Genomic DNA, 22599 nt, shown 5'->3' with positions numbered 1-22599 from the left:
ATGCTCATTGCCTTTGAAGAGATACCAGTATCGGGATGTACTTGCTTCAACACTTTGTAAATGTAGATGGCATAACTCTCCTTACGCTTGGTGCGTCTCTTGGTCTTGTCACCCTTTGTGATGTTCTTTTGGGCTTTGCCGGCCTTCTTTGCTGCTTTACCACTGGCTTTTGGAGGCATTTTCACTATTTTTTTTTCACACAAACACTGTTTACACTGTTCAAAAGAGAATTTTGTGTGTGCGCAGCGATGAGCACACATTTGTACCATTTCGTGGACAAGATATTCAGGTAGCCTCTTCGTGCAGCAAAACAACCCTCAAATGTATTAAATAGCTCGAACGAAAAGTATATAAAGAACTGACAACTAGTTAAACGCTATCATTAGTGTTTTGTGAAGTGAAGTGAAAAAGAAAAAAAAATTGAAACATGTCTGGACGCGGTAAAGGTGGCAAAGTTAAGGGAAAGGCAAAGTCTCGTTCCAATCGTGCTGGGCTTCAATTCCCCGTCGGTCGTATTCATCGTCTTTTGCGCAAAGGCAACTATGCTGAGCGTGTTGGTGCTGGAGCTCCAGTTTACTTGGCTGCTGTGATGGAATACTTGGCCGCTGAAGTTCTTGAATTGGCTGGTAACGCTGCTCGTGACAACAAAAAGACAAGAATTATCCCTCGTCACTTGCAATTGGCTATCCGTAATGACGAAGAATTGAACAAATTGTTGTCCGGTGTCACCATTGCTCAAGGTGGTGTATTGCCAAACATCCAAGCTGTTCTCTTGCCCAAGAAGACCGAAAAGAAGGCTTAAATTATCTACAAGAAAATGTAAATACAGACCATCGTATCTCTATCAAACAACAATCCGTCCTTTTCAGGACGACAAAACATTTTTAAAAAGAGAAAAAATATTTTCAAACAATATAATTTCATACATACTTTTTTTCAGTAACAATAAAATTTACTATAAAAAAATTATATGAAGATATATATACATATATTTAGTTTTCATCTGTTATGACATCGAAAAATTTCGTCACTTCATTTTTTCATTTTGTTCCTATCTAATGTCATTTATTCCTAATATCGAAAAACAACAAATTCCCACCAATTTCATTAAGAGAGCATTCGTTTTCTGAGCCGAAGTGTTTTTATTTTCATCTGTATCAACTCTGATTATTTACTACATATGTATCTTTTGTATGCTTTGGCAAAGCCGAAGTCTAGTAGGATCGTAAGTGTTCGTAACTTCTAGCGGGAAGTTGCAAATAGTTGATGACAGAGAAAGCTGTTTGTATCAATACATACATAACTGATTTCTGCAAAAAGAGAGTAAGAACGTCACGCAAAAGAACAAATAAATGACACTAGGATCGAGTACAGTGCAACATAGAATCATTTTCTTTGATTTCTGCAAAAAGAGAGTAAGAGAATCATAGAATCATTTTCTTTGGGGAATGGGACGAGAAATGACATATAGAGAATTGCATATATGTTTCGTATGTATTACATTCGTAGTGTTTTTCTTTTGTAGCGTATGTCATGTTTTTCAAGTGCCGACGGCAGAAAAATAGCATAGTAGTCGCCTTTGGTAAGTCCATACATAATTGTTTCATTGGGTTAGTAACAATGTTTTGCCGACGGCAAACCAAATGTTTGTAATTTTATTTAAACCAAGTAAATTTAAAATTTTATTATTAAAATAATTAAATAAATTTGTAACAAGATGATCTCTTTTGTAAATATATTTTGTGGTCCTGAAAAGGACCGATTGTTTTTGTATTAAAGTATTTAAATATTCTCCAAATAGCGTCAAGAAAATGTTTAACCGCCGAAACCGTACAAAGTGCGGCCTTGTCTCTTCAAAGCGTAGACGACATCCATAGCGGTGACGGTTTTACGCTTAGCATGTTCGGTGTAGGTGACAGCATCACGAATAACGTTTTCCAAAAACACCTTGAGGACACCACGGGTTTCTTCGTATATCAATCCAGAGATACGTTTTACACCGCCACGACGAGCCAAACGTCTGATTGCAGGCTTGGTAATACCTTGGATGTTATCACGCAACACTTTACGATGACGTTTAGCGCCACCTTTTCCCAAGCCTTTGCCACCTTTACCACGACCAGTCATTTTTCACTTTTAAATTTCACTTCACGAATGATGCACAAGAACTAATACTGTTCCGCAGCCTATGCGCTTCTATTTATACAAAAATTCCTTGAAATGCTTACTAATATTAATAACACGATCTACCCTCGGGTTCGTTCGTGTATACTTCGTGTATATACAGGCAGCTGTAAGATACAATATTTCAATCTTTCCCCACACACACCCTTAACTAACAGTTTGCGCGCTCAATTTTTCTATAAATATGCGCGTTCATGCTCGGCACACAAGTAATAACGTTTTGACAGTGTTTGTGTTCATATCTTGTGAAGTGAAGAATTAAAGTGAAAAATGGCTCGTACTAAGCAAACTGCCCGTAAATCTACCGGTGGCAAAGCCCCTCGTAAGCAATTGGCTACTAAAGCTGCTCGTAAGAGTGCCCCAGCCACCGGCGGTGTCAAGAAGCCCCATCGTTTCCGCCCTGGTACCGTTGCTTTGCGTGAAATCCGTCGTTACCAAAAGAGCACAGAATTGTTGATCCGCAAATTGCCTTTCCAACGTTTGGTTCGTGAAATTGCCCAAGATTTCAAAACTGACTTGCGTTTCCAGAGTTCTGCTGTCATGGCCTTGCAAGAAGCTAGCGAAGCCTACTTGGTTGGTCTATTCGAAGATACCAACTTGTGCGCTATCCATGCTAAGCGTGTCACCATCATGCCTAAGGATATCCAATTGGCCAGACGTATTCGTGGAGAACGTGCTTAAATTTTTGACATATTAAAAGCCAACTTTTTTTACAAAAACAATCGGTCCTTTTCAGGACCACAATATTTTTATAAAAAGAGAAAAAATTTTTTCAATACTTTACAGTTGACAAGAATTTATTCTTAATTATTTGATATCAATAAAATATATTGCATTTGTGTTTTTTTTTTTGTATTAGGTTGGATATGAAGGGAATGTTGATATATGATGTAGATTTTGCTTTCCAATGGTTTTACATTTTTTCGTACTCATTCACAATTTATTTTCTATTAATTTATTTTTTCAAAAGAAGAAAAGATATAAGTAGGAGGATTTGTTTCTTATTTTCATCTAATGCTACATTCAATGCGGCAAACATTTTATGAAATATTTTCTAACCCTAATCTAAATCGGAGATGGTTTTTGAATTTTCTAGGGTGTTTATTGTTTATATATTTCCTAAAGTCGTTAGACTTAAATTTATTCCATCTGTTGTTATAATTCTTTTAGTTTTTTTTTTGCGAAATTTTATATCAAAAATAGCCAATTACTTTACTTCTTAAAATTTGGCTAGAGGTGGTATATCAGCTATGGCAAATTTTTATTCATAGTATTTCGATTTAAAATTTTGTTAAAATGGTATTATAATCCGACATGTATTTTTTCTACGATGTTTTAATATTTTTCATATATACATTTCATTTCTTTTGCAAATATTTTAATTTTATGGTTTCAACTATATTCAACATTGTTAACATCGCTGTACATGATATACCACACCTTCACGATTATTTTAACTTTTCGTTACAATTTGACACTTTTTATTATTAATGTTATATTTTAGTAGAAATTTGTGATTTCTATTATATTTTTGAATGAAAATTTCCTAAAACATTTTCACTTTTGAGCTTTCAAATTAATTTGCAGAAAAACTTTTATTCATGGAAAATATCCCAATATGATGAATTCCACTGTCATAGACGACATAATATAATTGAATATTTTACCATGAAAACTATGCAAAATGTATAATTTTTTCGTATTTTTTTAAAGAAAACATATCAAGATTCCCTATAATTTTTTTATTTTATACAATTTTCAATAAAAATACTAAAATTTATATAATTTAGTTGGAAATTTATGATGACACTTTTATAAACTTTCAACTCAAAAGATTATAATACTCTAGTCCTTCAATATTATTAATTGAAGTCCTTTTTGTCATTTAGGTGGATATCTCTACTAGAGAAATGTGATAAATTCCAATTAAATATATTTACTATGTCATCATAAATTTAATTATTCTATCAAAACTTTTGTGAAAAAATTTATTCTCTTCCACACAAGAATTCACAAAATTTCGTAGCTGACTACTATGTACTTCTCATAATTCCGATGTACCCAAGAATAGCTACGTTGAACGGTAAAAAATATATATAACCAACGTACACGCGTGTTAGTGTATATTAGTGTTTGAAGTGAAAAATATAGTGAAACATGTCTGACGCCGCCGTAGTTGAAGCCACCGCATCTCCAGTTGCCGCTGTTGAGAAAAAGGCACCTAAAAAAGCTGCTGCCAAGGCAAAGAAGCCCTCTGCTGCCCCATCTCATCCACCAACCCAACAAATGGTCGATGCTGCCATCAAAACATTGAAAGAACGTGGTGGTTCATCATTGCCTGCCATCAAGAAATATTTGGCCAGCACCTACAAAGTTGATGCCCAAAAATTGGCTCCCTTCATCAAGAAGTATTTGAAGGGCGCTGTTGCCAGTGGAAAATTGATCCAAACTAAAGGTAAGGGTGCATCTGGTTCATTCAAAATGTCTAAAGCAATGAGCGCCGAAAAGAAGAAGGCCCCAGCTGGTGATAAGAAAAAGAAGGCTGCCGCACCCAAAAAGGCCAGTGGAGAAAAGAAGGCTGCTGCAAAGAAACCTTCTGCCGCTAAGAAGACAGCAGAAAAGAAGAAGACCGAAAAGGCTAAGGCTAAAACTGCCAAAAAGACCGGTACAGTTAAAGCTAAACCAGCAAAAACCGCCGCCAAGGCCAAGGCCTCCGCCACAAAACCAAAAGCACCCAAGGCAAAAACAGTAGCAGCAGCCAAACCCAAAAAGGCCGCCGCTGCCAAGAAACCAGCTGCTAAAAAAGCCGCCGCCAAGAAGTAAATTTTCTATTTCATGGCAGAATGATTATTTTCGATATTCGAAAGCAGTTTATCTAACAGCCCTTTTCAGGGCTACAAAATATCTTTGAAAAAGAGAACAAATTTTATGCAAACAATTTTGTTTTTTTACCTAATTTTTATTTAAATAAATATACATTGTACTTAATCTATTTTTCACGGTAAAATTGAAATTTATAATCACATGTTTTATGGGAATTTTTCCAAAACTGGATTAGCCAATTGGGATGTGGTAATAAACCGCAGCAATTAGAATTCTAGAAAAAAAGGTTTCATGTACCTACGCATAGAGTCATCATCAAAACTCTCTCTCACACACACACATCCTTTAACTACGCCATTTACAGTAATGCATACGATCAATGTAATAGAGTCTTTTACTCTGAGAAAAATATTATAGCGACGTTATTATAATGAAGAAAAATAAAAAGAAGAAATATTGAAGTCTTTTACTCTGAGAAAAATATTATAGCGACGTTATTATAATGAAGAAAAATAAAAAGAAGAAATATTGAAGAAACAGTAATGAAATGCCAAATTAGAATTTTAATAGAAGTTAGACATAGTAATGAAATGCCATAATAGAATTTTAATAAAATGAAGATTACAACATTGAATTTATCTTAGTTGAAAAATCAATTATTTGTTATTATTCGATGGAAGATGTATTTATTTTTTTTTTTGTTATTGAAATAAAATAAGGATATTTTGTTTTTAGTTGATCAACAAAGAAAATCTCTTTTTTAATGATTTTTGTGGCCCTGAAAAGGGCCTTTGATGGTGGAGGAAATAAATTTTCGACGAAATATAAAGCCATTTACTTGGAGCTGGTGTACTTAGTAACGGCTTTGGTACCTTCACTGACAGCGTGCTTAGCCAATTCACCGGGCAATAATAGACGAACGGCAGTTTGGATTTCCCGACTGGTGATGGTGGAACGCTTGTTGTAGTGAGCCAAACGAGAGGCTTCGGCGGCAATACGTTCGAAGATATCATTAACGAAACTGTTCATGATGCTCATTGCCTTTGAAGAGATACCAGTATCGGGATGTACTTGCTTCAACACTTTGTAAATGTAGATGGCATAACTCTCCTTACGCTTGGTGCGTCTCTTGGTCTTGTCACCCTTTGTGATGTTCTTTTGGGCTTTGCCGGCCTTCTTTGCTGCTTTACCACTGGCTTTTGGAGGCATTTTCACTATTTTTTTTTCACACAAACACTGTTTACACTGTTCAAAAGAGAATTTTGTGTGTGCGCAGCGATGAGCACACATTTGTACCATTTCGTGGACAAGATATTCAGGTAGCCTCTTCGTGCAGCAAAACAACCCTCAAATGTATTAAATAGCTCGAACGAAAAGTATATAAAGAACTGACAACTAGTTAAACGCTATCATTAGTGTTTTGTGAAGTGAAGTGAAAAAGAAAAAAAAATTGAAACATGTCTGGACGCGGTAAAGGTGGCAAAGTTAAGGGAAAGGCAAAGTCTCGTTCCAATCGTGCTGGGCTTCAATTCCCCGTCGGTCGTATTCATCGTCTTTTGCGCAAAGGCAACTATGCTGAGCGTGTTGGTGCTGGAGCTCCAGTTTACTTGGCTGCTGTGATGGAATACTTGGCCGCTGAAGTTCTTGAATTGGCTGGTAACGCTGCTCGTGACAACAAAAAGACAAGAATTATCCCTCGTCACTTGCAATTGGCTATCCGTAATGACGAAGAATTGAACAAATTGTTGTCCGGTGTCACCATTGCTCAAGGTGGTGTATTGCCAAACATCCAAGCTGTTCTCTTGCCCAAGAAGACCGAAAAGAAGGCTTAAATTATCTACAAGAAAATGTAAATACAGACCATCGTATCTCTATCAAACAACAATCCGTCCTTTTCAGGACGACAAAACATTTTTAAAAAGAGAAAAAATATTTTCAAACAATATAATTTCATACATACTTTTTTTCAGTAACAATAAAATTTACTATAAAAAAATTATATGAAGATATATATACATATATTTAGTTTTCATCTGTTATGACATCGAAAAATTTCGTCACTTCATTTTTTCATTTTGTTCCTATCTAATGTCATTTATTCCTAATATCGAAAAACAACAAATTCCCACCAATTTCATTAAGAGAGCATTCGTTTTCTGAGCCGAAGTGTTTTTATTTTCATCTGTATCAACTCTGATTATTTACTACATATGTATCTTTTGTATGCTTTGGCAAAGCCGAAGTCTAGTAGGATCGTAAGTGTTCGTAACTTCTAGCGGGAAGTTGCAAATAGTTGATGACAGAGAAAGCTGTTTGTATCAATACATACATAACTGATTTCTGCAAAAAGAGAGTAAGAACGTCACGCAAAAGAACAAATAAATGACACTAGGATCGAGTACAGTGCAACATAGAATCATTTTCTTTGATTTCTGCAAAAAGAGAGTAAGAGAATCATAGAATCATTTTCTTTGGGGAATGGGACGAGAAATGACATATAGAGAATTGCATATATGTTTCGTATGTATTACATTCGTAGTGTTTTTCTTTTGTAGCGTATGTCATGTTTTTCAAGTGCCGACGGCAGAAAAATAGCATAGTAGTCGCCTTTGGTAAGTCCATACATAATTGTTTCATTGGGTTAGTAACAATGTTTTGCCGACGGCAAACCAAATGTTTGTAATTTTATTTAAACCAAGTAAATTTAAAATTTTATTATTAAAATAATTAAATAAATTTGTAACAAGATGATCTCTTTTGTAAATATATTTTGTGGTCCTGAAAAGGACCGATTGTTTTTGTATTAAAGTATTTAAATATTCTCCAAATAGCGTCAAGAAAATGTTTAACCGCCGAAACCGTACAAAGTGCGGCCTTGTCTCTTCAAAGCGTAGACGACATCCATAGCGGTGACGGTTTTACGCTTAGCATGTTCGGTGTAGGTGACAGCATCACGAATAACGTTTTCCAAAAACACCTTGAGGACACCACGGGTTTCTTCGTATATCAATCCAGAGATACGTTTTACACCGCCACGACGAGCCAAACGTCTGATTGCAGGCTTGGTAATACCTTGGATGTTATCACGCAACACTTTACGATGACGTTTAGCGCCACCTTTTCCCAAGCCTTTGCCACCTTTACCACGACCAGTCATTTTTCACTTTTAAATTTCACTTCACGAATGATGCACAAGAACTAATACTGTTCCGCAGCCTATGCGCTTCTATTTATACAAAAATTCCTTGAAATGCTTACTAATATTAATAACACGATCTACCCTCGGGTTCGTTCGTGTATACTTCGTGTATATACAGGCAGCTGTAAGATACAATATTTCAATCTTTCCCCACACACACCCTTAACTAACAGTTTGCGCGCTCAATTTTTCTATAAATATGCGCGTTCATGCTCGGCACACAAGTAATAACGTTTTGACAGTGTTTGTGTTCATATCTTGTGAAGTGAAGAATTAAAGTGAAAAATGGCTCGTACTAAGCAAACTGCCCGTAAATCTACCGGTGGCAAAGCCCCTCGTAAGCAATTGGCTACTAAAGCTGCTCGTAAGAGTGCCCCAGCCACCGGCGGTGTCAAGAAGCCCCATCGTTTCCGCCCTGGTACCGTTGCTTTGCGTGAAATCCGTCGTTACCAAAAGAGCACAGAATTGTTGATCCGCAAATTGCCTTTCCAACGTTTGGTTCGTGAAATTGCCCAAGATTTCAAAACTGACTTGCGTTTCCAGAGTTCTGCTGTCATGGCCTTGCAAGAAGCTAGCGAAGCCTACTTGGTTGGTCTATTCGAAGATACCAACTTGTGCGCTATCCATGCTAAGCGTGTCACCATCATGCCTAAGGATATCCAATTGGCCAGACGTATTCGTGGAGAACGTGCTTAAATTTTTGACATATTAAAAGCCAACTTTTTTTACAAAAACAATCGGTCCTTTTCAGGACCACAATATTTTTATAAAAAGAGAAAAAATTTTTTCAATACTTTACAGTTGACAAGAATTTATTCTTAATTATTTGATATCAATAAAATATATTGCATTTGTGTTTTTTTTTTTGTATTAGGTTGGATATGAAGGGAATGTTGATATATGATGTAGATTTTGCTTTCCAATGGTTTTACATTTTTTCGTACTCATTCACAATTTATTTTCTATTAATTTATTTTTTCAAAAGAAGAAAAGATATAAGTAGGAGGATTTGTTTCTTATTTTCATCTAATGCTACATTCAATGCGGCAAACATTTTATGAAATATTTTCTAACCCTAATCTAAATCGGAGATGGTTTTTGAATTTTCTAGGGTGTTTATTGTTTATATATTTCCTAAAGTCGTTAGACTTAAATTTATTCCATCTGTTGTTATAATTCTTTTAGTTTTTTTTTTGCGAAATTTTATATCAAAAATAGCCAATTACTTTACTTCTTAAAATTTGGCTAGAGGTGGTATATCAGCTATGGCAAATTTTTATTCATAGTATTTCGATTTAAAATTTTGTTAAAATGGTATTATAATCCGACATGTATTTTTTCTACGATGTTTTAATATTTTTCATATATACATTTCATTTCTTTTGCAAATATTTTAATTTTATGGTTTCAACTATATTCAACATTGTTAACATCGCTGTACATGATATACCACACCTTCACGATTATTTTAACTTTTCGTTACAATTTGACACTTTTTATTATTAATGTTATATTTTAGTAGAAATTTGTGATTTCTATTATATTTTTGAATGAAAATTTCCTAAAACATTTTCACTTTTGAGCTTTCAAATTAATTTGCAGAAAAACTTTTATTCATGGAAAATATCCCAATATGATGAATTCCACTGTCATAGACGACATAATATAATTGAATATTTTACCATGAAAACTATGCAAAATGTATAATTTTTTCGTATTTTTTTAAAGAAAACATATCAAGATTCCCTATAATTTTTTTATTTTATACAATTTTCAATAAAAATACTAAAATTTATATAATTTAGTTGGAAATTTATGATGACACTTTTATAAACTTTCAACTCAAAAGATTATAATACTCTAGTCCTTCAATATTATTAATTGAAGTCCTTTTTGTCATTTAGGTGGATATCTCTACTAGAGAAATGTGATAAATTCCAATTAAATATATTTACTATGTCATCATAAATTTAATTATTCTATCAAAACTTTTGTGAAAAAATTTATTCTCTTCCACACAAGAATTCACAAAATTTCGTAGCTGACTACTATGTACTTCTCATAATTCCGATGTACCCAAGAATAGCTACGTTGAACGGTAAAAAATATATATAACCAACGTACACGCGTGTTAGTGTATATTAGTGTTTGAAGTGAAAAATATAGTGAAACATGTCTGACGCCGCCGTAGTTGAAGCCACCGCATCTCCAGTTGCCGCTGTTGAGAAAAAGGCACCTAAAAAAGCTGCTGCCAAGGCAAAGAAGCCCTCTGCTGCCCCATCTCATCCACCAACCCAACAAATGGTCGATGCTGCCATCAAAACATTGAAAGAACGTGGTGGTTCATCATTGCCTGCCATCAAGAAATATTTGGCCAGCACCTACAAAGTTGATGCCCAAAAATTGGCTCCCTTCATCAAGAAGTATTTGAAGGGCGCTGTTGCCAGTGGAAAATTGATCCAAACTAAAGGTAAGGGTGCATCTGGTTCATTCAAAATGTCTAAAGCAATGAGCGCCGAAAAGAAGAAGGCCCCAGCTGGTGATAAGAAAAAGAAGGCTGCCGCACCCAAAAAGGCCAGTGGAGAAAAGAAGGCTGCTGCAAAGAAACCTTCTGCCGCTAAGAAGACAGCAGAAAAGAAGAAGACCGAAAAGGCTAAGGCTAAAACTGCCAAAAAGACCGGTACAGTTAAAGCTAAACCAGCAAAAACCGCCGCCAAGGCCAAGGCCTCCGCCACAAAACCAAAAGCACCCAAGGCAAAAACAGTAGCAGCAGCCAAACCCAAAAAGGCCGCCGCTGCCAAGAAACCAGCTGCTAAAAAAGCCGCCGCCAAGAAGTAAATTTTCTATTTCATGGCAGAATGATTATTTTCGATATTCGAAAGCAGTTTATCTAACAGCCCTTTTCAGGGCTACAAAATATCTTTGAAAAAGAGAACAAATTTTATGCAAACAATTTTGTTTTGTTACCTAATTTTTATTTAAATAAATATACATTGTACTTAATCTATTTTTCACGGTAAAATTGAAATTTATAATCACATGTTTTATGGGAATTTTTCCAAAACTGGATTAGCCAATTGGGATGTGGTAATAAACCACAGCAATTAGAATTCTAGAAAAAAAGGTTTCATGTACCTACGCATAGAGTCATCATCAAAACTCACACACACACACATCCTTTAACTCTACGCCATTTACAGTAATGCATACGATCAATGTAATAAAGTCTTTTACTCTGAGAAAAATATTATAGCGACGTTATTATAATGAAGAAAAATAAAAAGAAGAAATATTGAAGAAACAGTAATGAAATGCCAAATTAGAATTTTAATAGAAGTTAGACATAGTAATGAAATGCCATAATAGAATTTTAATAAAATGAAGATTACAACATTGAATTTTTCTTAGTTGAAAATCAATTATTTCTTATTATTCGATGGAAGATGTATTTTTTTTTTATTGAAATAAAATAAAGATATTTTGTTTTTAGTTGATCAACAAAGAAAATCTCTTTTTTAATGATTTTTGTGGCCCTGAAAAGGGCCTTTGATGGTGGAGGAAATAAATTTTCGACGAAATATAAAGCCATTTACTTGGAGCTGGTGTACTTAGTAACGGCTTTGGTACCTTCACTGACAGCGTGCTTAGCCAATTCACCGGGCAATAATAGACGAACGGCAGTTTGGATTTCCCGACTGGTGATGGTGGAACGCTTGTTGTAGTGAGCCAAACGAGAGGCTTCGGCGGCAATACGTTCGAAGATATCATTAACGAAACTGTTCATGATGCTCATTGCCTTTGAAGAGATACCAGTATCGGGATGTACTTGCTTCAACACTTTGTAAATGTAGATGGCATAACTCTCCTTACGCTTGGTGCGTCTCTTGGTCTTGTCACCCTTTGTGATGTTCTTTTGGGCTTTGCCGGCCTTCTTTGCTGCTTTACCACTGGCTTTTGGAGGCATTTTCACTATTTTTTTTTTCACACAAACACTGTTTACACTGTTCAAAAGAGAATTTTGTGTGTGCGCAGCGATGAGCACACATTTGTACCATTTCGTGGACAAGATATTCAGGTAGCCTCTTCGTGCAGCAAAACAACCCTCAAATGTATTAAATAGCTCGAACGAAAAGTATATAAAGAACTGACAACTAGTTAAACGCTATCATTAGTGTTTTGTGAAGTGAAGTGAAAAAGAAAAAAAAATTGAAACATGTCTGGACGCGGTAAAGGTGGCAAAGTTAAGGGAAAGGCAAAGTCTCGTTCCAATCGTGCTGGGCTTCAATTCCCCGTCGGTCGTATTCATCGTCTTTTGCGCAAAGGCAACTATGCTGAGCGTGTTGGTGCTGGAGCTCCAGTTTACTTGGCTGCTGTGATGGAATACTTGGCCGCTGAAGTTCTTGAATTGGCTGGTAACGCTGCTCGTGACAACAAAAAGACAAGAATTATCCCTCGTCACTTGCAATTGGCTATCCGTAATGACGAAGAATTGAACAAATTGTTGTCCGGTGTCACCATTGCTCAAGGTGGTGTATTGCCAAACATCCAAGCTGTTCTCTTGCCCAAGAAGACCGAAAAGAAGGCTTAAATTATCTACAAGAAAATGTAAATACAGACCATCGTATCTCTATCAAACAACAATCCGTCCTTTTCAGGACGACAAAACATTTTTAAAAAGAGAAAAAATATTTTCAAACAATATAATTTCATACATACTTTTTTTCAGTAACAATAAAATTTACTATAAAAAAATTATATGAAGATATATATACATATATTTAGTTTTCATCTGTTATGACATCGAAAAATTTCGTCACTTCATTTTTTCATTTTGTTCCTATCTAATGTCATTTATTCCTAATATCGAAAAACAACAAATTCCCACCAATTTCATTAAGAGAGCATTCGTTTTCTGAGCCGAAGTGTTTTTATTTTCATCTGTATCAACTCTGATTATTTACTACATATGTATCTTTTGTATGCTTTGGCAAAGCCGAAGTCTAGTAGGATCGTAAGTGTTCGTAACTTCTAGCGGGAAGTTGCAAATAGTTGATGACAGAGAAAGCTGTTTGTATCAATACATACATAACTGATTTCTGCAAAAAGAGAGTAAGAACGTCACGCAAAAGAACAAATAAATGACACTAGGATCGAGTACAGTGCAACATAGAATCATTTTCTTTGATTTCTGCAAAAAGAGAGTAAGAGAATCATAGAATCATTTTCTTTGGGGAATGGGACGAGAAATGACATATAGAGAATTGCATATATGTTTCGTATGTATTACATTCGTAGTGTTTTTCTTTTGTAGCGTATGTCATGTTTTTCAAGTGCCGACGGCAGAAAAATAGCATAGTAGTCGCCTTTGGTAAGTCCATACATAATTGTTTCATTGGGTTAGTAACAATGTTTTGCCGACGGCAAACCAAATGTTTGTAATTTTATTTAAACCAAGTAAATTTAAAATTTTATTATTAAAATAATTAAATAAATTTGTAACAAGATGATCTCTTTTGTAAATATATTTTGTGGTCCTGAAAAGGACCGATTGTTTTTGTATTAAAGTATTTAAATATTCTCCAAATAGCGTCAAGAAAATGTTTAACCGCCGAAACCGTACAAAGTGCGGCCTTGTCTCTTCAAAGCGTAGACGACATCCATAGCGGTGACGGTTTTACGCTTAGCATGTTCGGTGTAGGTGACAGCATCACGAATAACGTTTTCCAAAAACACCTTGAGGACACCACGGGTTTCTTCGTATATCAATCCAGAGATACGTTTTACACCGCCACGACGAGCCAAACGTCTGATTGCAGGCTTGGTAATACCTTGGATGTTATCACGCAACACTTTACGATGACGTTTAGCGCCACCTTTTCCCAAGCCTTTGCCACCTTTACCACGACCAGTCATTTTTCACTTTTAAATTTCACTTCACGAATGATGCACAAGAACTAATACTGTTCCAGCCTCATTTCGCTTCTATTTATACAAAAATGCCCTGAAATGCTTACTAATATTAATGACACGATCTACCCTCGGGTTCGTTCGTGTATACTTCGTGTTTATACAGGCAGCTGTAAGATACAATATTTCAATCTTTCCCTACACACACCCTTAACTAACAGTTTGCGCGCTCAATTTTTCTATAAATATGCGCGTTCATGCTCGGCACACAAGTAATAACGTTTTGACAGTGTTTGTGTTCATATCTTGTGAAGTGAAGAATTAAAGTGAGAAGTGTCTACCAAGCAAACTGCTGTTTTCCCGTCGGCTTTTTAGTTTGGCGGATTGGTAATTTTACCGACGGCTTTTTTTAATAAGCTTGGCAGTTTTTTGGTGTTTTGCCGACGGAACTATCACTTCACTGTAACACTAGTTTGAAGCAGAAATTTAATCTCAGTGAGCTTGAAACAAAATTAAATCTCAAATTGGTGGCTAAATTTGGTTAGCTTACCTCGATTTTTGAGAAGCCGAAATCAAAATAGTAGGCAGCAAAATTTGTCAAAATCACTCACCTTACCAGCGATTTTGAGAAGCGGAAGACGATATAGTAGGCAGCAAAAATTGTGCAAAATATTGTACCTTACTAGCGATTGTGAGAAGCCGAAATCGAAATAGTAGGCAGCAAAAATCTCACACCCTACCTGTAAAAGTGAGATTTGCATAGTAGGCAGCAAAAATCAAATATTGAAATTTTCAATAATTTGAAAGATTTTCCAGTGACTACATTGAATGGTGGACGCGAGGAAGCCATTCAGGTAGTCACAATGAGTGAAAGTCAAAGACTTGGTGGAAAAGTCAGTGAGGCGAAGATGACTGGTGAGGCTAGTAGCCAATTATCTGACACTAGCCTTAATAATGAGGAGGCACGCAATAGAGAGCGTGAGAGGCGTAAACGCAAAAAGAAGTCGAGTGGGCGAGATTCGCCATACGAGAATTTGCGTTTGCAGCTAGCAGTTGAGAAGCTCAATGGTACCATTAGCGAACTAAATGGAACCATTTCAATGCTGGTCGAAGAAAATAACAGACTGAGAGCTGAGATTCAGGCATTGAGTGGCGCTGGTAGAACAGTCACTCACAACGATACTGCCATTGAAAGTGGTATGGATGGCATGGTCTCAGAAGAGATAGATGATGTTTTGTCGGTCGGGGCAGCCGAAGTCCCCGGCACTGCGAAGATGGAATTTGTTGCACCGCCGGCAACAGTGGCCTCGATGTCAACTGCAGAAGCATTAAAGAAGGCCCCAACAGGCGCAATACCCAAAGCGTCGAAAGCGAATGAGCAGTTCCCCACTTTAATAGAGGCGAAAGGCAAAAATAAGAAGAAGAAGACTGCGGCAACCAAGCCTAAAGAAGATACACCGAAGGAGAAGAAAATCAACACTGATGGTATGATGCCGGCGATAACATTATACGAGACAAGTATAAGGGAGATAGCCAATATTTTAAATAGGACGTTGAAGAATGGTGACTTCCATATAAAAATGGTAAGAAAAGGGGTGATTAATGTAAAGGTGAAGGGTCTGAAGAACTTTGAGAAGGTCACGTCGATTTTTAGGGATCGAAAGTATATGGGCCACACTCATACACCAAAGTGTGTTTTGCCCTACACCATTGTCCTTCACGGACTTTCGAGTGAGTATAGTGAGCAGGAGGTTTTAGGATTTTTCTCGGGGGAGAAAATCACTTTCAAGCTCAGCATACTGAGTGTGAAGAATATCGCTGAGGACAAATGGGTCCTGCGCGTGGACCGAACTAGTGACGTCGAGGAGCTGTACAAGTTACGGACAGTCCTCGACTGCGTAGTTCGGTTCACCAAGGACAAATCGAAGGGTCCCCCCCAATGTTTCCGCTGCCAAAGGTTTGGACATGTCTCCGAGAATTGTAGTATGCCTCTTCGCTGTGTGAAGTGTGGGGGCGCTCATGGACCGGGGGACTGTCATATCCCCTCTAGGGAGATTGCTGCTCAGGGCGTTATTGACCCGATTTCTGGAGTGGTTTCAGAGTGCCCCCCTGTGAGATGTGTGAACTGTGATGTCGTGGGGCATACGGCTGGCTCCTTGGAGTGCCCACGTAGGGTAGCCATTATGGCAGCGCTTGCAAAGCGTAAAGAGGAAGCTAAGGCGAAAGCCAAAGCTAAATCTGATCGCGTTGCTAGCATGTCATATGCTGCCGCCCTAGGTGCGCGCCCAAATCCCCCCCTCGCTGTCAGAAGTGGCGTTGGAATTACGAAGGGGGTACCCTCATCAGGTGCCTCAAATCGTAAGCCCGACATGTTCGACGCCTGTCAGCGTGTCTTTGGTGGGGATTTCATTGGAGTTTTTGCCCGAATGAGGGAATTTGCTCCACGATATGAGAGACTGGTTAAGGAAAAAGGTGAGAATGAGGCCCTTTTGGCAATGATGCGTGTGCTTGTCAATGTGTGAATTGAATTGTGTGTTTCTGAATGTCAACTCTTGCATATCCCTGAGCAAGAGACATTTTTTGGCAATGTTTATGAGAGAACGAAAGCCAGATGTTTTGCTATTGGCGGAACATAAGCTCTCGGCCTCTCATACATTCGCCATCGATGGTTATCGGGTGTTTCGCAGGGATAGACAGGGTCGGTCTGGAGGTGGGACGGCTGTCGTGGTAAGAGATGACTTCAGGTGTGATGAGATTGTGCTTGATACTGGTGTGGTTGAGTCGTGTGCTGTTAGAGTGTGGATGAATGATGGGTCTTCGATTTCGTTTGTTTCATTGTACCTGCCTCCGTCTATTGCTTTGCGTGTGGATGATTTTAATGCGATTCTTTCATTATATGATGAGGGCGAAGTAGTTGTTGGTGCTGATCTCAATGCGAGGCATCCATCCTGGGGTGGCAACGAGTTGGATCATAGGGGTAGAAGATTCGCCGAATTCCTTCTGAATTCGCCGAATTTAGTAGCTTGTGCTGCGAATAGACCTACCAGGCCAAATGGCGATTACGGGTCATTTATAGATTTATTTTTGATCTCCCCTGGTCTTCCTGTGTTGAACCCTGGGGGGCTTGTGGATGCGGTGGATTTTGAGTCAGACCATAGGGCTATTTGTTTGTTTCTGAGTGTGAATGATGTTGCTAGGCGAGAGCGAGTTGGATATTTAGATTATAGACGTATGAATGTGAGAAGATTTAGGTCTCATCTCATGAATGGTTTGGAGGGGCACATGCTTCCGGTTGACAGAAATGTCACAGTGAATGAGATCGATGACTGTGTGGATGGTTTGGTGAATGTGTTTCGTGAGGCTGTGGACCGTTCTGTGCCCAGAGTTAGGAATAGGAAATCTCTTCCTGATCTTCCGCCTTATTTGGTTGGCCTTATTCGGGAGCGGCGTAGGCTTTGTAGGACGGCTCGCAGGACGCCAGATCCTGAGAGGCGATCTGAGATCAGGGCTATGATTGGTGAGCTTAATGTTGTCATTGACGGTTCTATCAGACGGTTTGAGGAGGATCGTCTGAAGCGTTATCTTCGAGGCATTAAGGTGGATAATCGGACATATGGACGGGTGAAAAGAGCTGCCGGTTTGTCGACAGGAATCTCTGTTGGTGCTTTGCGTTGTCCTGATGGTAGTCAGGCGACTGTCGATGCTCACAAAGCAGAGGTTTTAGCCGACTTCCTGCAGTCTTCTGCTCCCGTTAATATGAATGATGACGACTTCGCCAATAATGTCGGCGTGGTTGCGGATGGTGTTGGACGAGGGCCGCCTCTGACAACATTTTGTGGCACATTTTCTGCGGATGGAGCAATGATGTCGGATCGTTCTCTCTGGGCTGACGGGGGGTTTGTCAGGCCTGATGATATTGGGCAGGCCTTGGCATTAAGGCCTGCCAAGAGATCTTCTGGGTTGGACGGTATCCCGGATACAGTCATCAAGAGAGCTGGCATCTTGGTTTTTGGATTTCTAGCTGTCCTCTTTAACCACTGCCTTAATTTGGGATATTTCCCAAAGGCGTGGAAAAAGGCAGTTGTCATTCCAATACCGAAAGCTGGCGGCTCTCGTGAAGATTGTTCGGGCTACAGACCGATCTCAATGTTGTCATCGTTTGGCAAACTTTTTGAATTTTTCGTCCTGGAAAGGATTAGGTCGTTCGCGGAGGAGAATGGGGTCTTCAAGGATTTCCAGTTCGGGTTCAGGCGAGGTCTGTCCACATCTCACGCATTGGGTGTTTTCTCGACGCATGTTGTTAGGTCTCTGGGGAGGAGGTATGGTACAATTGCTGTTGGCCTTGACTTCGCCAAGGCGTTTGATTCTGTGTGGCATGACGGGATTTTGTACAAGATGTCCCGCTTCGGCTTTGGTGAGCGTCTGTGTGGGATGGTAGCAAGTTTCTTGCGGGATCGCTCTTTTGCTGTGAGAGTAGGTGATGGAATGTCGACTTGGAGGAATGTTTCAGTGGGTGTGCCCCAAGGTTCACTCCTTGGGCCGATACTCTATAATATTTTTGCAAGTGATATCCCTGAACCACCCGAAAGGGGCTTGCTGCTAGCGTATGCGGACGATGTTATGGTTGCGTTTTCTGGTCCCAGGGCCAGTTCGATTGAGCGTGGTCTTAATCTCTTCTTGGAGGATTTGCACAGCTATTTCTCCAAGTGGAGACTCAGGCTGAATGTCAGGAAGTGTTCTGCGGTCGTCATCACTGGGCGACCTGGCACGGTATTTCCCAATTTCGTGTCATTTCGACCTGAGGTGTTGATCGCTGGCACTTCTGTTGTCGTGACGGACTCGCTGAAGTACCTTGGCGTGGTCTTTGATACTGGATTCTCGTTTCGTAGGCACTTGGATTACACCTTGGCGAAGGGCAAGGGTATTTATTTTGCGTATAGGAGGCTGATTGCTATGAGGGGAGGCCTCTCTCAACGGGTCAAACTTCTGATTTACAGTCAGATAGTGCGACCTGTCATAACCTACGCCTTCCCCGTTTGGGCTGGCATTTCGTCTGCGCAGATGGAGAGACTTAGGATATGGGAGAGAGGCATCTTGAGAGCGTGTGTTGGTATGAGACCCATGGTTTTGGATGATGGCACGGTGCGAAGTCCCTCTGCGAGGGCAGTGTATGATTGTGCGAATGTGTTGCGTATTGATGTGGTGATGATGAGGGATGCTCTGGTATTTTTGCGAGACTCGGAGACTGTTCCAAACGGAATGGTTGTTGACATGTTGGGCTTTCGGGGGGACGTTGACAGTCTTACTGGCAGGACCCACTTGTCGCCGGCCTCACTTCTGGGCCTAGAGGAGAATGGAATGTTGTACAGGGATGGACAATTATTGTTCTATCACAGAAGGTATGGGACTTATGACCTTGACGACACGGTCTATTTGACTGCGCAGTAGACCTGACCACTTAGGTGGACATTGTAAATATATTTTGTAAATATTGTAAATATCCTTAGTTTTAAGCCATAGTTTTAAGCCCTAGTTTTAAGTTTTCATTTTATATTAACTTTTGTCTTTTTTTTTGTATTCCCAAATTTTTGAGACGGACTGGAGATGACATTTTTTAGTTGTTTTTTGTTAGGAAGTTGTGTCTGTGGTAGATCTGCAGCAAGAGTTTATTTGAGTTTGAGAATGAAGGAAGTTAGTACTTCATATGATTGGTTATCAATAATTTAATTTCTTAAGTTCAGTTCTACTTATGTACGTATATAGTTGATTTAATGGAATAAAAATGAACTTTTTGAAAATCGAAATCGAAAATCGTGTTAGTGTATATTAGTGTTTGAAGTGAAAAATATAGTGAAACATGTCTGACGCCGCCGTAGTTGAAGCCACCGCATCTCCAGTTGCCGCTGTTGAGAAAAAGGCACCTAAAAAAGCTGCTGCCAAGGCAAAGAAGCCCTCTGCTGCCCCATCTCATCCACCAACCCAACAAATGGTCGATGCTGCCATCAAAACATTGAAAGAACGTGGTGGTTCATCATTGCCTGCCATCAAGAAATATTTGGCCAGCACCTACAAAGTTGATGCCCAAAAATTGGCTCCCTTCATCAAGAAGTATTTGAAGGGCGCTGTTGCCAGTGGAAAATTGATCCAAACTAAAGGTAAGGGTGCATCTGGTTCATTCAAAATGTCTAAAGCAATGAGCGCCGAAAAGAAGAAGGCCCCAGCTGGTGATAAGAAAAAGAAGGCTGCCGCACCCAAAAAGGCCAGTGGAGAAAAGAAGGCTGCTGCAAAGAAACCTTCTGCCGCTAAGAAGACAGCAGAAAAGAAGAAGACCGAAAAGGCTAAGGCTAAAACTGCCAAAAAGACCGGTACAGTTAAAGCTAAACCAGCAAAAACCGCCGCCAAGGCCAAGGCCTCCGCCACAAAACCAAAAGCACCCAAGGCAAAAACAGTAGCAGCAGCCAAACCCAAAAAGGCCGCCGCTGCCAAGAAACCAGCTGCTAAAAAAGCCGCCGCCAAGAAGTAAATTTTCTATTTCATGGCAGAATGATTATTTTCGATATTCGAAAGCAGTTTATCTAACAGCCCTTTTCAGGGCTACAAAATATCTTTGAAAAAGAGAACAAATTTTATGCAAACAATTTTGTTTTTTTACCTAATTTTTATTTAAATAAATATACATTGTACTTAATCTATTTTTCACGGTAAAATTGAAATTTATAATCACATGTTTTATGGGAATTTTTCCAAAACTGGATTAGCCAATTGGGATGTGGTAATAAACCGCAGCAATTAGAATTCTAGAAAAAAAGGTTTCATGTACCTACGCATAGAGTCATCATCAAAACTCTCTCTCACACACACACATCCTTTAACTACGCCATTTACAGTAATGCATACGATCAATGTAATAGAGTCTTTTACTCTGAGAAAAATATTATAGCGACGTTATTATAATGAAGAAAAATAAAAAGAAGAAATATTGAAGTCTTTTACTCTGAGAAAAATATTATAGCGACGTTATTATAATGAAGAAAAATAAAAAGAAGAAATATTGAAGAAACAGTAATGAAATGCCAAATTAGAATTTTAATAGAAGTTAGACATAGTAATGAAATGCCATAATAGAATTTTAATAAAATGAAGATTACAACATTGAATTTATCTTAGTTGAAAAATCAATTATTTGTTATTATTCGATGGAAGATGTATTTATTTTTTTTTTTGTTATTGAAATAAAATAAGGATATTTTGTTTTTAGTTGATCAACAAAGAAAATCTCTTTTTTAATGATTTTTGTGGCCCTGAAAAGGGCCTTTGATGGTGGAGGAAATAAATTTTCGACGAAATATAAAGCCATTTACTTGGAGCTGGTGTACTTAGTAACGGCTTTGGTACCTTCACTGACAGCGTGCTTAGCCAATTCACCGGGCAATAATAGACGAACGGCAGTTTGGATTTCCCGACTGGTGATGGTGGAACGCTTGTTGTAGTGAGCCAAACGAGAGGCTTCGGCGGCAATACGTTCGAAGATATCATTAACGAAACTGTTCATGATGCTCATTGCCTTTGAAGAGATACCAGTATCGGGATGTACTTGCTTCAACACTTTGTAAATGTAGATGGCATAACTCTCCTTACGCTTGGTGCGTCTCTTGGTCTTGTCACCCTTTGTGATGTTCTTTTGGGCTTTGCCGGCCTTCTTTGCTGCTTTACCACTGGCTTTTGGAGGCATTTTCACTATTTTTTTTTCACACAAACACTGTTTACACTGTTCAAAAGAGAATTTTGTGTGTGCGCAGCGATGAGCACACATTTGTACCATTTCGTGGACAAGATATTCAGGTAGCCTCTTCGTGCAGCAAAACAACCCTCAAATGTATTAAATAGCTCGAACGAAAAGTATATAAAGAACTGACAACTAGTTAAACGCTATCATTAGTGTTTTGTGAAGTGAAGTGAAAAAGAAAAAAAAATTGAAACATGTCTGGACGCGGTAAAGGTGGCAAAGTTAAGGGAAAGGCAAAGTCTCGTTCCAATCGTGCTGGGCTTCAATTCCCCGTCGGTCGTATTCATCGTCTTTTGCGCAAAGGCAACTATGCTGAGCGTGTTGGTGCTGGAGCTCCAGTTTACTTGGCTGCTGTGATGGAATACTTGGCCGCTGAAGTTCTTGAATTGGCTGGTAACGCTGCTCGTGACAACAAAAAGACAAGAATTATCCCTCGTCACTTGCAATTGGCTATCCGTAATGACGAAGAATTGAACAAATTGTTGTCCGGTGTCACCATTGCTCAAGGTGGTGTATTGCCAAACATCCAAGCTGTTCTCTTGCCCAAGAAGACCGAAAAGAAGGCTTAAATTATCTACAAGAAAATGTAAATACAGACCATCGTATCTCTATCAAACAACAATCCGTCCTTTTCAGGACGACAAAACATTTTTAAAAAGAGAAAAAATATTTTCAAACAATATAATTTCATACATACTTT

The 22599-nt window shown here is 38.5% G+C and overlaps 6 protein-coding genes across 6 annotated transcripts; all 6 read left to right on the top strand.

Moving 5' to 3' along the window:
- Positions 1 to 427: 427 nt before the first annotated feature.
- On the top strand, positions 428 to 802 carry LOC142242586 (histone H2A). Its single transcript, XM_075314152.1, has one exon. It carries the CDS (start codon positions 428 to 430, stop codon positions 800 to 802), a length of 375 nt encoding a protein of 124 aa, XP_075170267.1.
- Positions 803 to 2454: 1652 nt separating this feature from the next.
- Positions 2455 to 2865, top strand: LOC142242649 (histone H3). The gene has a single exon (XM_075314214.1). It carries the CDS (start codon positions 2455 to 2457, stop codon positions 2863 to 2865), a length of 411 nt encoding a protein of 136 aa, XP_075170329.1.
- A 3599-nt stretch (positions 2866 to 6464) lies between these two features.
- Positions 6465 to 6839, top strand: LOC142242595 (histone H2A). Its single transcript, XM_075314161.1, has one exon. The coding sequence runs from the start codon at positions 6465 to 6467 to the stop codon at positions 6837 to 6839; it is 375 nt and encodes a 124-aa protein (XP_075170276.1).
- Positions 6840 to 8491: 1652 nt separating this feature from the next.
- Positions 8492 to 8902, top strand: LOC142242648 (histone H3). Its single transcript, XM_075314213.1, has one exon. It carries the CDS (start codon positions 8492 to 8494, stop codon positions 8900 to 8902), a length of 411 nt encoding a protein of 136 aa, XP_075170328.1.
- Positions 8903 to 12419: 3517 nt separating this feature from the next.
- LOC142242590 (histone H2A) lies at positions 12420 to 12794 on the top strand. The gene has a single exon (XM_075314157.1). The coding sequence runs from the start codon at positions 12420 to 12422 to the stop codon at positions 12792 to 12794; it is 375 nt and encodes a 124-aa protein (XP_075170272.1).
- A 9299-nt stretch (positions 12795 to 22093) lies between these two features.
- On the top strand, positions 22094 to 22468 carry LOC142242589 (histone H2A). The gene has a single exon (XM_075314156.1). The coding sequence runs from the start codon at positions 22094 to 22096 to the stop codon at positions 22466 to 22468; it is 375 nt and encodes a 124-aa protein (XP_075170271.1).
- The last annotated feature ends 131 nt before the right edge of the window (positions 22469 to 22599 follow it).

The sequence above is a fragment of the Haematobia irritans genome, unplaced genomic scaffold (genome assembly GCF_050003625.1).
Source record: "Haematobia irritans isolate KBUSLIRL unplaced genomic scaffold, ASM5000362v1 scaffold_6, whole genome shotgun sequence".
Classification (NCBI taxonomy): domain Eukaryota; kingdom Metazoa; phylum Arthropoda; class Insecta; order Diptera; family Muscidae; genus Haematobia; species Haematobia irritans.
This window is presented reverse-complemented; position numbering and strand designations above follow the sequence as displayed.